A 13,907-nucleotide genomic window follows, 5' to 3' on the forward strand; every position below is an offset into this window, starting at 1 on the left:
ATTTAAAGAAGTATTCACGGCTTTTGTGTGTAAAACTTGAATGGTGAGCGTTCATCCACATGGAATGCACGTGGTTTTTTTTTTTTTTTTTTTTCGGGAGTATTGAAAACAGCGTCCTCCTTTGGTGCCTTAGAAAACGATTCTTCGTTCCATTTGGAAATCATCCCTTTTTTGTCGTTGTGTGCGTAGAAGACCCCTTTTTTTCATCGAGGGACTTGTATCATATGATTGTCTTGGTTTTTTTTTTCTTCTAGACTTTAGTGGATACCTATATAGAGAAATTCTATTGTTTGAACAAAAAAAATTTTTTTTGGGAATTGTATACAATTTGGAGAAAGAGGAAAGTGGGCGGTTAGTTGAATGTGAAAATACAAATGACTCATTTTGAGACTCGTGGATATTTTCACCCTGAATGTAACCACCTTCTGCTGTTTCCTAACATACCCTATGGAAAAATCGATCCTTAAGGGTGTCTACTACCATTAGCGTAACGTATATATTTTTTTGATGGGTATGAAAGAAATCTGTCATTAGTGAGAAAGAAAGAAAAAAAACAAAAGAAATAAGGTTTTTTTTATTTTCTATTGAAAGTAATTATTTGTAATTACATGTAAAAAAAAGATAAATTTGACTCAGATGCGACTGAACTTTTTCGTTTGTTCAACAAAAAATTTCATTTGGTTCAAATAAATTTTATTTGGTTCAAATAGAACCTTTTTTTTGTTTTAATAAACATTATATAGTTGAAATAAAATTTTTTTTGCTACAAATAGGAATTTATGTTACGTTTAAAAATGTTATTTGATTCAAAAAAATATTATTTGGTTCAAGAAAGTTTTATTTGGTTCAGGTTGAATTTTTTAAAACTACACAAATTTTTTTTCGTTTAAATAAGACTTTTTTCGGGACAAAAAAATTTATTTGATTCCATTAAACTTTATTTGGTTCAAATAGAACTTTATTTTAGGCCCAAAACATTTATTTGGTTGAAATAATATTATATTTGGTTAAAATAAAACTTTCTGTTAGGCCAAAAATATTTATTTGGTTCAAATAAAATTATATTTGGTTCAAATAAATTTTATTTGGTTCAAATAATTTTTATTTGGTTGAAACAAATTTTATTTGGGTCAAATAAATTTTATTTAGTTCAAATAGAACCTTCTTTTTTTGTTTTAATAAATATTATTTAGTTCAAAATGTTCAAATAAAATTTTATTTGTTACAAACAGAAATTTAGTTTACGTTTAAAAATGTTATTTAATTCAAAAAAATATTATTTGGTTCAAGAAAGTTTTACTTGGTTCAAGTTGAATTTTTTAAAGCCAACAAATTTTTTTTCGTGTAAATAGGACTTTTTTCGGGACAAAAAAATTTTATTTGGTTCCAATAAACTTTATTTGGTTCAAAATAAAATTTCACTAGGTTGAAAAAAACATTAATTTGGTTAAAAATAAAAATAATATTCGGTTAAAATAAATTTTATTTCGTTTAAATCAATTTTATTTGGTTTAAATAGAACCTTCTTTTTTTGTTTTAATAAACATTATTTAGTTCAAATAAAATTTTATTTGGTTCAAATAGGAATCTTGTCAGGCCAAAAAAATTGTATTTGATCAAAAAAATATTATTTGGTTCCAATAAACATTTTTTTGTTCAAAATAAAATTTCATTTGGTTTAAAAACAATTTTATTTGGTTCAAATAGAACTTTTTTCAGGACAAAAAAATTTTATTTGGTTTAAATAAACATTATTTGGTTTAAGTAGAATTTTTTTTTACCAGCAAATTTTATTTGGTTCAAATAGGAATCTTTTCAGGACAAAAAAATTGTATTTGATCAAAAAAATATTATTTGATTCAAATAAACTTTGTTTGGTTCAAAATAAAATTTTATTAGGTGGAAATAACTTTATTTGGTACAAATTAAAGTGTTTTTAGACCAACAAATTTTATTTTGTTTAAACAGGAGTTTTCTCAGGACAGAAAAAATTGAATTTGGTCAAATAAATATTATTTGGTTCCAATAAACATTTTTTTTGTTCAAAATAAAATTTCATTTGTTTTAAACTTTAAATAGAACTTTTTTCAAGACAAAAAAATTTTATTTGGTGTAAATAAACATTATTTGGTTCAAGTAGAACTTTTTTTAGACCAACAAATTTTATTTGGTTCAAATAGTAATCTTTTCAGTCCAAAAAAATTGTATTGGATCAAAAAAATATTATTTGGTTCAAATAAACTCTGTTTGGTTCAAAATAAAATTTTATTAGATTGAAAATAAAACTTTATTTCGTGCAAATTGAACTGTTTTTAGACCAACAAATTTTATTAGGTTCAAATAGGACTTTTTTCAGTCCGAAAAAATTGTATTTTGTCAAAAAAATATTATTTGGTTCCAATAAACATTTTTTTGTTCAAAATAAAATTTCATTTGGTATAAATACAATTTTATTTGGTTCAAATTGATTTCTTTTTCAGTCCACCAATTTTATTTGGTTCAAATAGACCTTTTTGCAGGAGAAAAAAAAATTTATTTGGTTTAAATAAACGTTATTTGGTTCAAGTAGAACTTTGTTTTATTCAAAGTAAAATTTCGTTTGGTTTAAATGAACATTATTTGGTTCTAATTGGACATTTTTTAGTTTAAATAAAATTTTATTTGGTTCAAATAAACTTTTTTTGGTTAAAATAGAAATTTTTCTTTAATTTGGTTCTTACAAACATTATTTGGTTGAAATAAAATTTTATTCGGTCCAAATAGGAATTTCTTTTACCATTAAAAATGTTATTTGGTTTAAAAGAATATTCTTTGGTTCCAATAAACTTTATTTTGCCCAAAATAAAATTTTATTAGGTTTTCAAATAGAACATTTTTACGCTAAAGAATTTTCATTTGGTTAAAAAAAATTGTGTTTGGTTCAAAAAAATATTATTTTGTTCACATAAACTTCATTTGTTTCAAAATTAAAAATTCATTTAGTTCAAAGAGAAATTTTATTCCTGATGAATAAAATTTTTTTTTAAAACCAATAAATAATTTCGTAGATTTAGTAGATTATGGGCAATTTATTTTTAAATTCTACATAAAACAACGAATAAATAATATTAGAAAAAAAACTGTATAATTTCCAAAGTAGATTTTACTATTTCAGAAATCAATTTCACTGGAATTGTAGTAAAATTTTATTTTAGTTGAATTTTATTACTTTGGAAGTAGTAAAATTTAAATTTACTAAACTGTTTAGGATTTTTTTGAGCCAATTCTATTAATTAATTTAATTTCATTGCATGTAAATTTTAGAGTCTTAAACGTTGTAAAATTTAACTTTAAAGAAATCAAAACATTTCGGAAGTAAATTATTGTCTTTTCAGAAGATTATACGCTGAGTATGCCGATTTTATAATCTGCAAAATAAAATTAAAATTATAATTTTTCATTTCTGAAGAGTAGTCCACTTTTGTTAAAATTAATAAAAATGTCAAATTAATGCAAATAAAATATGAAATATAGAAAAAATACCAACTTTCATGAATGTATCAATTGACATGGTGACAAATGATGCACCTGTTAATTGAATAGGTCTCGTCGATCGTATCATTATCGTTATAAGATTTTTCTTCGTTCTTATTGTTAGTCCACACCAGTTTAGAAAATAAATTGCTGTCCCTATTTCTGAACTCTGTTGTCATATTATATTGGAAATTTTAATTAATTAAAATATTGAATTTTCAAAAATTTATTTTTTTACTTTATTTTTTCAGTCTTTTATTTTTTACTTTATTTTTTTTGGTCTTTTATTTTTTACTTTATTTTTTTCAGTCTTTTATTTTATGTTACTTTTTTTCTGGATTAAAATCATTTTGGTGTGAGAAAAGTGGGAAATTTTCATTTATTTTATTTAATAAGGTTATTTGAAGAGAGAAACAAACCTTTTCCATAACTTTGTCGCCGTAAAAACAATAAATAAAAATTTGAAATGTGTAACTTCCGACGGAAAAAAACATTATCCAGTATGTTCTACTGGTTACGCTTAATTTCGCTAAACTGAATATTATAGCGCAAAGGTTGATCATTGAAGCGAAAAATTGAGTGAAAATCACAAGGCCAAATTGTTTATTCAAATTATTTCCCAATCTGCGAAAAACATTTTTACGAATTTTAGTCTCACTTTTCGGCTGTAGATTTCTTTTTCAAAAAATAAATAAATACAGCGAAAAAAATTTAATTAAAATAACCGATTCCTTGTCTCCTATCAAATAAATATTTACATGAATCAAATAATTTTTGATTAAGGCAAGTAAATTGTATTTGAAGTAAATAATTTTTATTTAAATTAAATAAATTGTGATTTGAACCAAATAATTTTTATTTAAATTAAATACATTGTATTTGAACCAAATAATTTTTATTTAAATTAAATAAATTGTATTTGAACCAAATAGTTTTTTATTTAAATTAAGTAAATTGTATTTTTTGAACCAATAAATTCTGTATTTGAAGGAAATACCATTTAATTGGTTCAAATAAAAAATTATTTGATTCAAGTAAATTTTTATTTGACAATAGACAAGTAATCAGTTATTTGAATCAAATAAAAATTTTTCTAATGTATGAAAATAAAATAAGTAAAATAAATAAGCTTGCCAACTCACTATAAATATTCTCATTGTCGTACTGAGAAAAAAAATGCTGATAAAAAAATAATTCAGCAATTAACTTACGAATAGACAAAAAGATGATGTTTTACGCAACGTTTAGTGAGTTCTGCTTCCCGATAATCTGATTTCACATAATTTTTTTCACACAATTCAGGAATTAAATTTAAACGATGAATAATTATTTCCAATTGTCCGCAAATTTGTAAAGACATTGTCAGTGCTAAACTTTCCATGGCAACTGAAATTGTCACTGTCATAATAATGCCAATTGATTGATGCAAATATGATAAAGAAAATACGAGTTTTGAATCATCCAAAGAATATGGTAACCAAGTTGGTAGCGGAAGTGTTGTAACATTCCTCGATGCCAAGGGTACCAGGTACATTGCAAATCCATTCACATGAACCATAATGAAAAATAAAATTGTATTTCGTCTGTAATTTTTGAACAAAATTTGTACATATATAATTATTTTTATAATAGATAAAAAATTATTACTTTTGGTTATTTTAGTTATTTACAGTTATTTTCATAAGGATATCAAATTGAGACAGAAAACATATCAAAATTGTTGCGATGCAACAATTTTAATATGTTTTCTGTCTAAATTTGATATTTTTAGAGAATCTGAGTTTATAATTCCAGTCTTCGTACTCGACAATTATCATTATTATTATTATTATTATTATTATTATTATTATTATTATTATTATTATTATTATTATTATTATTATTATTATTATTATTATTATTATTATTATTATTATTATTATTATTATTATTATTATTATTATTATTATTATTCAATTAATTTTAAAAATTATAAAAAAAATTATTAAAAAAAAAATTTTTTTTAAAAAGCAGTAAAAAGTAGCCTTAAGACAGAAAAAAGTAGTTAAAAAGAAACTATCGAATAATATTAAATTTGACGACTCGATTTCTACATGATTTCTAAATTAAATTACATTCAAAAAATGAATAATTTTTGGTAAATGAATATTTATTTATTGTTTCATAGGAATTAAAATATTAAACAAATTTTTAATGTAAAGCCTTCTTGAATTTTAACTATTTCTAAAAATTACAACTGTAATTCTTCCAAAATTCAATTAATTTCTTGTTGAAATTTTGAAATAAAATTATTCAAAACTTTAATCATTTTATTTCAATATAAAAATTTAAATATTATTACAGTTTTACAACCATTAAAATTTTCAAAGATTTTAATTTTAAAATCGTTTGGAATTTAATTATTTCTGAAAATTCACACAATAATGCTTCTAATATTCAATTATCTAAAATTTTAACTGAAATTCAATTCAAAATCAATTGTTATTGAGAAAGTTCTACGAGAATTCAATAATTTAATTATACAAAAATAAATAATTTATTGAATAATTGAATATTATTGAAAAGATTTTTATAAGAATTTGTTATATATGTGAAAAATTTTATTATTTGTAAAAATATTTGTATTTTTTCAAAGAATTTTGATGAAATTTTGAAATATAATAACATTTTTTCAGGAATTTATTTAAAATGGTTTTAAAGAATTGAAATCCAGCGATAAGTTTTATTATTTATTTTGCAACGAATTTTATTAAAAATTATGAAAATAATGGAATTTTTGGGAAGAATTTTAATTAAATTTTTTTCAAATAATTGAATTTCTAAGTAAATTTTTATTATGAATGAAAATAATTAAATAATTCTTATGAAGGATTCAAATAAATTTTTTTTAAATAATTGCATTTTTCAAGGAATTAGTTTAAGATTGTATTAAAAATAATTGAAATCCGGCGATAAATTTTATTATTTATATGAAAATAATTGAATTCCTGAGAAGAATTTTATTATTTATAAAAATAATTGAATTTCCGTGAAAAATTTTATTATTTTTCAAAATAATTGAATTCTTTCGAAGAATTTGAATAAAATTTTTAAGAAATTCTATTCAAATTATATTAAAAATAATTAAATTTAATTAAAGAATTTTATAACTTATGAAAATAATTGAATTCTTGCAACGAATTTTATTAAAATTTTTCTTTAAATAGTTGAATTCTATTGGAAAATTTTTTATTGAAATTAAATTAAATTAAATTAAAATTAAATTAATAATTAAAATTATTAAAATTAAAATATAATAATTGAATTTCGAAAATGTTTTGAAAATAATTGAATCATTGAAAGAATTTAATTAAAAGTTTAATTGTTTCTAAGAATTGTATTAAAATTTTTGAAAATAATTTTTTTTTATTTCAACTATTAGCGAATTTAAATTAGTACAATTCTCAAACATAGAAAAAAGTAGTTTTTAGTTACACGAATTGAAGAAAACGTATCTAATAATTAGTAGCAAATCGTAAAAAAATTAATAAATAGTAGTTTTTATGAAATGAGTACGAAGCATGTAAACTTTAAATTAGTTTTAATTAATTTTGAATTAATTAGTTATAATTTTTATTCTTTTTGTTTATTTTTATTGAGTTTATAACTTACCGTCCTATGCGAGAAGATTCTTGCAGTATCGCAATTTCTTTATCGTCTAAAGGCTGACAAATTTCGGATAAAAACATTTCATTCGATTCTATAAATACTTGACGTGTACGAAATAATAGAGCGAGTTTGATTAGAGCCGTAAGGAAAGTGCAGCAGTAGAAAATACTTTGTATCAAATTCTCGATACTTTCGTGAGTTTGAAACACTGATACAACAAATGTAATGTTGAATAAAATATATATTATTATGGTGAAAAGCGAATAAATATGATAAAAAAATATTTTTCTATGCGATTTACAATTAACAGGCCGCCAGAAGCCAAAAAATTGAAACATTGCGTATGAAAATTCACCCAAGTATAAAGCAGACATTTTTTCCATACAATTCTTTTTCTTTCTTTACTTTTTTTTTATTTTGGTTGTAAATTTCTTTTTCGATAATTAAAAAGTTAGATTAAAAAAATATACTTTGTGAAGATAGTTGAAATTTATAGAAACCGATCATTTGAACTCAAATTGTTCGTGACTTTTATTTTTATACAATTTGTTTCTATAAAATCTATCGGAGAATTATTTGAGAGAAAAGGAATTATTTGAGAGAAAGAAAAATTATATTTGAAGGGCAAATTTCACTGATTCAGTTTTAGAGAGTATTGTCGGTTAATTAGTATTGTTGGCTGTAAATTAGGATCTAGTAAAATTTTGGAAAAATTTCTTCAACAATTTTGTCAATGAAACTTAAAATTGAAAAAAATGTTTTAATCTTCTTTTAATATGTTTTAATAGTAAAAATAATTTCTTATTATCTTCTCTTAATATCTTTTAATAATAAAAATAATTTCTTATTATCTTCTCTCAACGAATAGACACAAAAGAATATTTGATCCCTTTTTCAGAACACTTTCAAAAACCTTCTCTTTCTTATAAGCAATTGTCTCTATTTTTAACATTTGTTAAAGATCAGCAAAAAAAAAAAAAAAAATTTAACTAGCAACAAAGTTATCGACTCTATTTATTCGCATTGAGTACTCTTTGGCATTTGGTAAAAGAGACAAAAATGAGAAATAAGAGCTTTGTTATTAATAATTAATTCAGAAAGTCTTCTTCAAGAGATATTGCATTGTTGCGTTTTTACTCTATTATTAGGAATTGATTTGTCCATTATAGAAAATAGTTTGTCGCAAAAAAATATTTACAAAGAAAGGAATATATTTCTTTTGACGTTTGCATATTAGAAAAAGTTGGCTTCGCAAAATGTTGCAAACCTGTAATTTAACTCTTTTCTTTTTGTCTCCGTTTGTCACAAAGTATTGGATAAAAATATATCAAAACGATTATTAGCATATTTTTCTTCATATTTTTATCTTGAAACATGTGGTTCGATATTGTCCCTAATAGTATGTAATTTTTTGACACATTAATATGTAAAAAGTTCTTGCGCAGATGAAAGAAGTGTGTTCAGTCTTGTCTTGACTTTCGTTCTGTTTAGAGATGAGGATTTTTTTTTCTTTTTATTTGAAAAATTATCACTATTACTGACACTAAAATAAAATGTGTGGTATTTAAAAAAATATGCAAATTTTTTATTTTAATTCTGTTTCAGTAAATTTTAATCTTGTTTTAGGCTATTTTAATTCTGTTTTCGTCAATTTTAATCAGAATGTCTACTATTTTCGTTCAACAAAATTCCCGGCTTTGTCATAATTTTTCTCGGTTTTTTTTTCTCATAAAATTTAAATTTACTTGATTTCGAACATAAATAAATCTACAAACGGCTTCCAAATTTTTTATTAGAGTTTTTATGAATAATTAAATTCTTTTGACGAGTTTCTTTAAACTTTTTTAAAATAATGTTTTTTTTAATAATTTTAATTAAAAATTTGAAAAATAATTGAATTTATTAAAATTATCTTGAATATAATTGAATTTTTTCCAAGAAATTTTATTAAAATTGTATTGAAAATAATTTAATTTCTCATAAGAATTTTATTATTTACAAGAATAATTGAATTTTTGCTAAGAATTTTACAAGTTTATAAAAAGAATTGACTTGTTTCGAAGAATTTTATCAGAATTGTTGAAAATAATTGAATTTTTATTGAAACTCTTGAAAATAATTGAAGGTGAATAATATTTTTAAAAATAATTGTATTCTGTCGAGAAATTTGATTAAAATTGTATTAAAAATAATTGAATTTCTCCGAAACATTTTATTATTCATGAAAATAATTGAATTCCTTTGAAGAATTTTATTACTTACAAAAATATTTTAATTCTTGCAAAGAATTTTCTTATTTATAAAAATAATTGAATTCTTGCAGAGGATTTTACTATTCATCAAAATAATTGAATTTCTGCGAAGAATTTTATTACTTTTGAAAATAATTGAATTGTTTTTTAGAATTTTATGGAAATTTATGAAAATAATTGAATTCTTGTGAAGAATATTTTTTTAAAAATAATATTCAAATGAATTTAGTAAATCTGAAGAATTTTTCTATTTTTTATGGAAATAATTGAATTATTGAGAAGATTTTTTTTTAGTTTCTAGAAATAATTGAACTTTTTCGACGAATTTTAATAAAATTTTTAAGAATAATTACATTTTTCGAGGAATTCGATTAAAATTGCATTAAAAATTATTAAAATTCTGCAATGAGTTTTACTATTTCTGAAAATAATTTAATATATTGCGAAGAAATTTTTAAAAATAAAATTATAATTACGGTGACTAACTTCCCTTGATTATTTTCGAGAAATTTTAATAAAATTCTTTAAAAGAATTTAATTATTTTTAATAAAATGTAAAAAAATTTCAATTATGTCAAAAGTTTTCAATTATTTGTTTATAAAAATTCAATTATCTTGAAACAAAAGAATTGAAAAATTTCAAAAATCTTATTTTTCAGAATTTTTAAAAAACTTTGCGAAAATTCAATTTTATTAAAACAGTTAAACTGTGTATATTATTTTTAATTAACTACTAAAAATTTTAATTTAAAAAAATAATAAAACTTTTTTTAATTTGGTGAAAAAATTTCCGGTTTGTTATAAATATTTTAATTTTCTTCATTTCGTAGTGCAGTTTGTTATCAAAAATTATTATTTCCAGAGTAAATTTTACAACTTCTATAATGTAAATTTTTCTTCGCACATAGTGAAAGTTATTCTGGAAATAATTTTTAACAGTAAATTTTACTATATTTTTTGAGGAAATTTTACCAAGGCCGAAGTAAATTTTACTAACGTTTTATTTACTAAATCCTACAAAGAGCAATAATTAAATAATGTTTACAAATCTTTATTACTTTTTACCACTATTTTTCCTAAAATTGTTTTTAGAAAATTCTTCGGAAGTAAATTATTGTCTTTTCAGAAGATTATATGCAGAATAAGCTGATTTTATAATCTGTAGAATAAAATAAAAAAAAAACACAGTAAAATAAATTTTTTTTTTAAATTGAAGAATAATTTTATTGAAATATCGAAAAGCAATACCAACTTTCATGAATGTATCAATTGACATGGTGACAAATGATGCACCTGTTAATTGAATAGGTCTCGTCGATCGTATCATTATCGTTATAAGATTTTTCTTCGTTCTTATTGTTAGTTCACACCAGTTTAGAAAATAAATTGCTGTCCCTATTTCTGAACTCTGTTATCAATATAAATATTTACAAGTTCAGTAAATTATTAAACTTTTATTAAAAATAAATTATTAACTAAATTTTATTTGTTACAAATAAATTTTCTTTTTTAATTCAGCCAAATATTATTTATTTGAAACAAATAAAATTTAATTAATAATTTATTTGAAACAAATAATATTTAATTAATAATTTATTTGAAAAAAAAAATTAAAATTCATAAATTATTCAATAAGAAAGTTCCTTTTGAAATATTCACTGAAAAAAAATTTATTTGATTCAAATAACTTTTTCTTATCACTTACGAGATACCTACATACCTTTTCCGTAACTTTGTCGCCGTAGAAACAATAGATAAAAATCTGAAATGTATAACTTCCAACGGAAGAAACCATTATCCAGTATGTTCTATTGTTTGAGCTTAATTTGCCTAAATTAAATATTATAGCGCAAAGGTTAATCATAGAGGCAAAAAATTGAATAAAAATCACTGGACCAAATTGTTTGTTCAAATTCTCCCCTAATCTGTAAAAAAGAAAATGTTATTTAATTATAATCTTCGTTTAGATTCAGTGCGAGTGGAAAATAAAAGTATATATTTGTCACAGGGTCTACTAAATTATTTATTTGAACTAACATTTTTTTTTTTGGGTTAAATAAAATTTTTATAACCCGAATGTACTTTATTTGAATCGAATATAATTAATTTGATCCAAATATAATTTATTTTAAATAAATACAATTTTTTGAGCCGAATATAATTTATTTACTTGAGCAAAATATAATATAATGATGCAAATATAATTTATTTGAAACAAATACAATTTTTTTGAGACAATACAATTTTTGGAAGACAAATATAATTTATTTGAAAAAAATACAATTTTTTTGAGCCAAATGTAAGTTTTGGGAGGAAAATACAATTTTTTGAGCTAAATATAATTTTTCCAGCCAAATATAATTTCGTTGAAATAAATAAATATTTTAGAAGATTTTTTTTTCTGGGTGTACTTTCTAAAGATTAATTCTTAATAAAAAAAAATAATAATAATAATAACTTACGAATATACATAAAGATGGTGTTCTATGCAACGTTTAGTGAGCTCTGCTTCCTGCTCGTACAAATCTGCCTTGAAATTATTTTTATTTTCATACAATTCGGGAATTAAGTTCAAACGGTGAATAATTATTTCCAGTTGACCGCAAATTTGTAGTGAGATGGTTAGAGCCAAACTCTCCATGGCTATTGAAATTGTCACTGTCATAAAAATGCCAAGTGACTGATGCAAATATGACAAGGAGAATACGAGACTTGACTCTAGAGAATATGGTAACCATGTTGGTAGCGGAAGTGATGTGACATTATTAAATACCAAAGGCGCCATGAACATTGCAAATCCCGTCATATGCACCATAATGAAAAATAAAATTGTATTTCGCCTAGAATTTTTTTTGCAAACAATAATTTATGAATATTTTTATTTCTAGTATTTCTTTTAGCTGAGCTAAAAATATTTTAACTTATACTGAAGAAAAAGTTTATTTGATTCAAATAACCGTATCCTTGTCTGTTATCAAATAAATATTTCTTTAATTTACTTTTTTTATTTTCTTTTATATTTTTTATTAATTATTTAATTCTTTAATTTATTCATTTATTTATTTCTATTTAATTCTTTTATTTTATTTGTTTGTTTGTTTTCTCATTCGAAACTTTATGTTTTCTCAAAACGGAAATATTTATTATTTATATTGTTTTTATTTCAATTTGATTATTAAATATTAATAATTCGATTATTAAATTTTATTTAAATCAAATAATTTGTACTTGAACCAATAATTTTAGTATTTTCAGGGCTCGTATTGTGCGACTTTTTCGACTTTTCTTAGGAAAGTGACTTTTTTTCTACTTTTTTGTGAAAAAATGCGACTAATCGACTTTTTCGAGATTTTTTTTCTTAGTAAAATGCGAATAATCGACTTTTTTCACATTTTTCTTTTACTTTTCGACTTAAATTGTAAATAACGGAAATCTTTTTTTTTTTTTGTAAACAATATTATTCACAAAATCATTCTTCTCTTTGGGGGAAAAAACATAACATATATTATCCCGTTTCTTAATATTTTTGTAGAAAATTCTCAATTTTCATGAGGAAATAATTTGCATCATTTCTATTTCTTAATTAGAATTACTTTTAATAAAATTAAAAGTTTTTTAAATATTAATGAAAAAAAATGTTTAGGTATTTGACAATTAGAAATTGAAACTTTTAAAATTTTTAGAAAATTAAAGGAAAAAGTTTTAGTCAAAAAAAAATGTTCTGTTACATTTATTTACAAATTTCTTTCAAATTTTTCAAAAACATCAATGACTTCTTTTTTTAAATAAATATTTAATTATTATTTTTCCATAGGAATTAAAATTCTTCAAAAGATTAAAATTCAAACCTTTTTGAAATTAAACAACTTATAAAAAATTGTTATAAAACACGAAGACATCGATTGCTTCGGAGTGATCGATTTCTTCGTGTTTTATAATAATTAAAGATGACCGAGTGATGAAATCATTATTTTATATTATAAGACTTAATAAAAAAAATTTTTTTAAATTATTTTTTATGAAATTAATTGGTATATTAGGAAGAAATTTATAAAATATTAGTAATTGAATTTTGCAGAAGAATTTTGATATTTACAAAAATAATAGAAATTTTGGGGAGGATTTAAAAAAAAAATTTGAAAATAATTAAATTTCCAAGCTGAATATTTTATTATTTATGAAGATAATTAAAATTTTGATGAGAAATTTAAAAAAAAAATTTGAAAATAATAGAATTTCTAGGATGAATATTTTTATTTATAAAGATAATTGAAATTTTGACAAGAATTTTATTAAAATTTTTACAAATAATTCAATTTTAGAGAAGAATTTTATTATAATTTATAAAGATAATTCAAATTTTGAACAGATTTTTTTTTAAATGTTTAAAAGTAATTGAATTTTGCAAAGAGAATTTTGATATTTATAAAGATAATAATTAAAATTGTGAGGAGAATTTAAAAAAAAATTTTGAAAAATAATTGAATTTTTGCG

The 13,907-nt window shown here is 21.4% G+C and overlaps 2 protein-coding genes across 2 annotated transcripts; both read right to left on the minus strand.

The window, feature by feature from the left end:
* Positions 1-3,262: 3,262 nt before the first annotated feature.
* Positions 3,263-7,536, minus strand: LOC122510178 (odorant receptor Or1-like). The gene is made up of 6 exons (XM_043624638.1): positions 7,463-7,536; positions 7,165-7,369; positions 4,725-5,021; positions 3,933-4,137; positions 3,527-3,682; positions 3,263-3,407 (listed from the first exon to the last, which is right to left on the minus strand). Exons 1-6 carry the CDS (start codon positions 7,533-7,535, stop codon positions 3,360-3,362), a joined length of 984 nt encoding a protein of 327 aa, XP_043480573.1. The 5' UTR covers position 7,536; the 3' UTR covers positions 3,263-3,359.
* A 2,977-nt stretch (positions 7,537-10,513) lies between these two features.
* On the minus strand, positions 10,514-12,228 carry LOC122510180 (odorant receptor 23a-like). Its single transcript, XM_043624639.1, has 4 exons — positions 11,876-12,228; positions 11,134-11,338; positions 10,666-10,821; positions 10,514-10,572 (listed from the first exon to the last, which is right to left on the minus strand). The coding sequence occupies exons 1-4, from the start codon at positions 12,226-12,228 to the stop codon at positions 10,525-10,527; spliced, it is 762 nt and encodes a 253-aa protein (XP_043480574.1). The 3' UTR covers positions 10,514-10,524.
* Between the last annotated feature and the right edge of the window lie 1,679 nt (positions 12,229-13,907).

This window comes from Leptopilina heterotoma, unplaced genomic scaffold (assembly GCF_015476425.1).
Source record: "Leptopilina heterotoma isolate Lh14 unplaced genomic scaffold, ASM1547642v1 Lhet_68, whole genome shotgun sequence".
Taxonomy (NCBI): domain Eukaryota; kingdom Metazoa; phylum Arthropoda; class Insecta; order Hymenoptera; family Figitidae; genus Leptopilina; species Leptopilina heterotoma.

Bases quoted from the DNA above. Each gene is read 5' to 3' on its own strand.
- LOC122510178 (XM_043624638.1), bottom strand. From the start codon at position 7,535: ATGTCTGCTTTATACTTGGGTGAATTTTCATACGCAATGTTTCAATTT. The intron at 3,683-3,932 runs GTTTGTTTCTCT...ATATGACAACAG, and splicing joins GCGACAAAGTTATGGAAAAG to AGTTCAGAAATAGGGACAGC. The intron at 3,408-3,526 runs GTTGGTATTTTT...TTTATTTTGCAG, and splicing joins CAATTGATACATTCATGAAA to ATTATAAAATCGGCATACTC.
- LOC122510180 (XM_043624639.1), bottom strand. From the start codon at position 12,228: ATGGTGCATATGACGGGATTTGCAATGTTCATGGCGCCTTTGGTATTT. The intron at 10,822-11,133 runs GTATGTAGGTAT...TATTGATAACAG, and splicing joins GCGACAAAGTTACGGAAAAG to AGTTCAGAAATAGGGACAGC. The intron at 10,573-10,665 runs GTTGGTATTGCT...TTTATTCTACAG, and splicing joins CAATTGATACATTCATGAAA to ATTATAAAATCAGCTTATTC.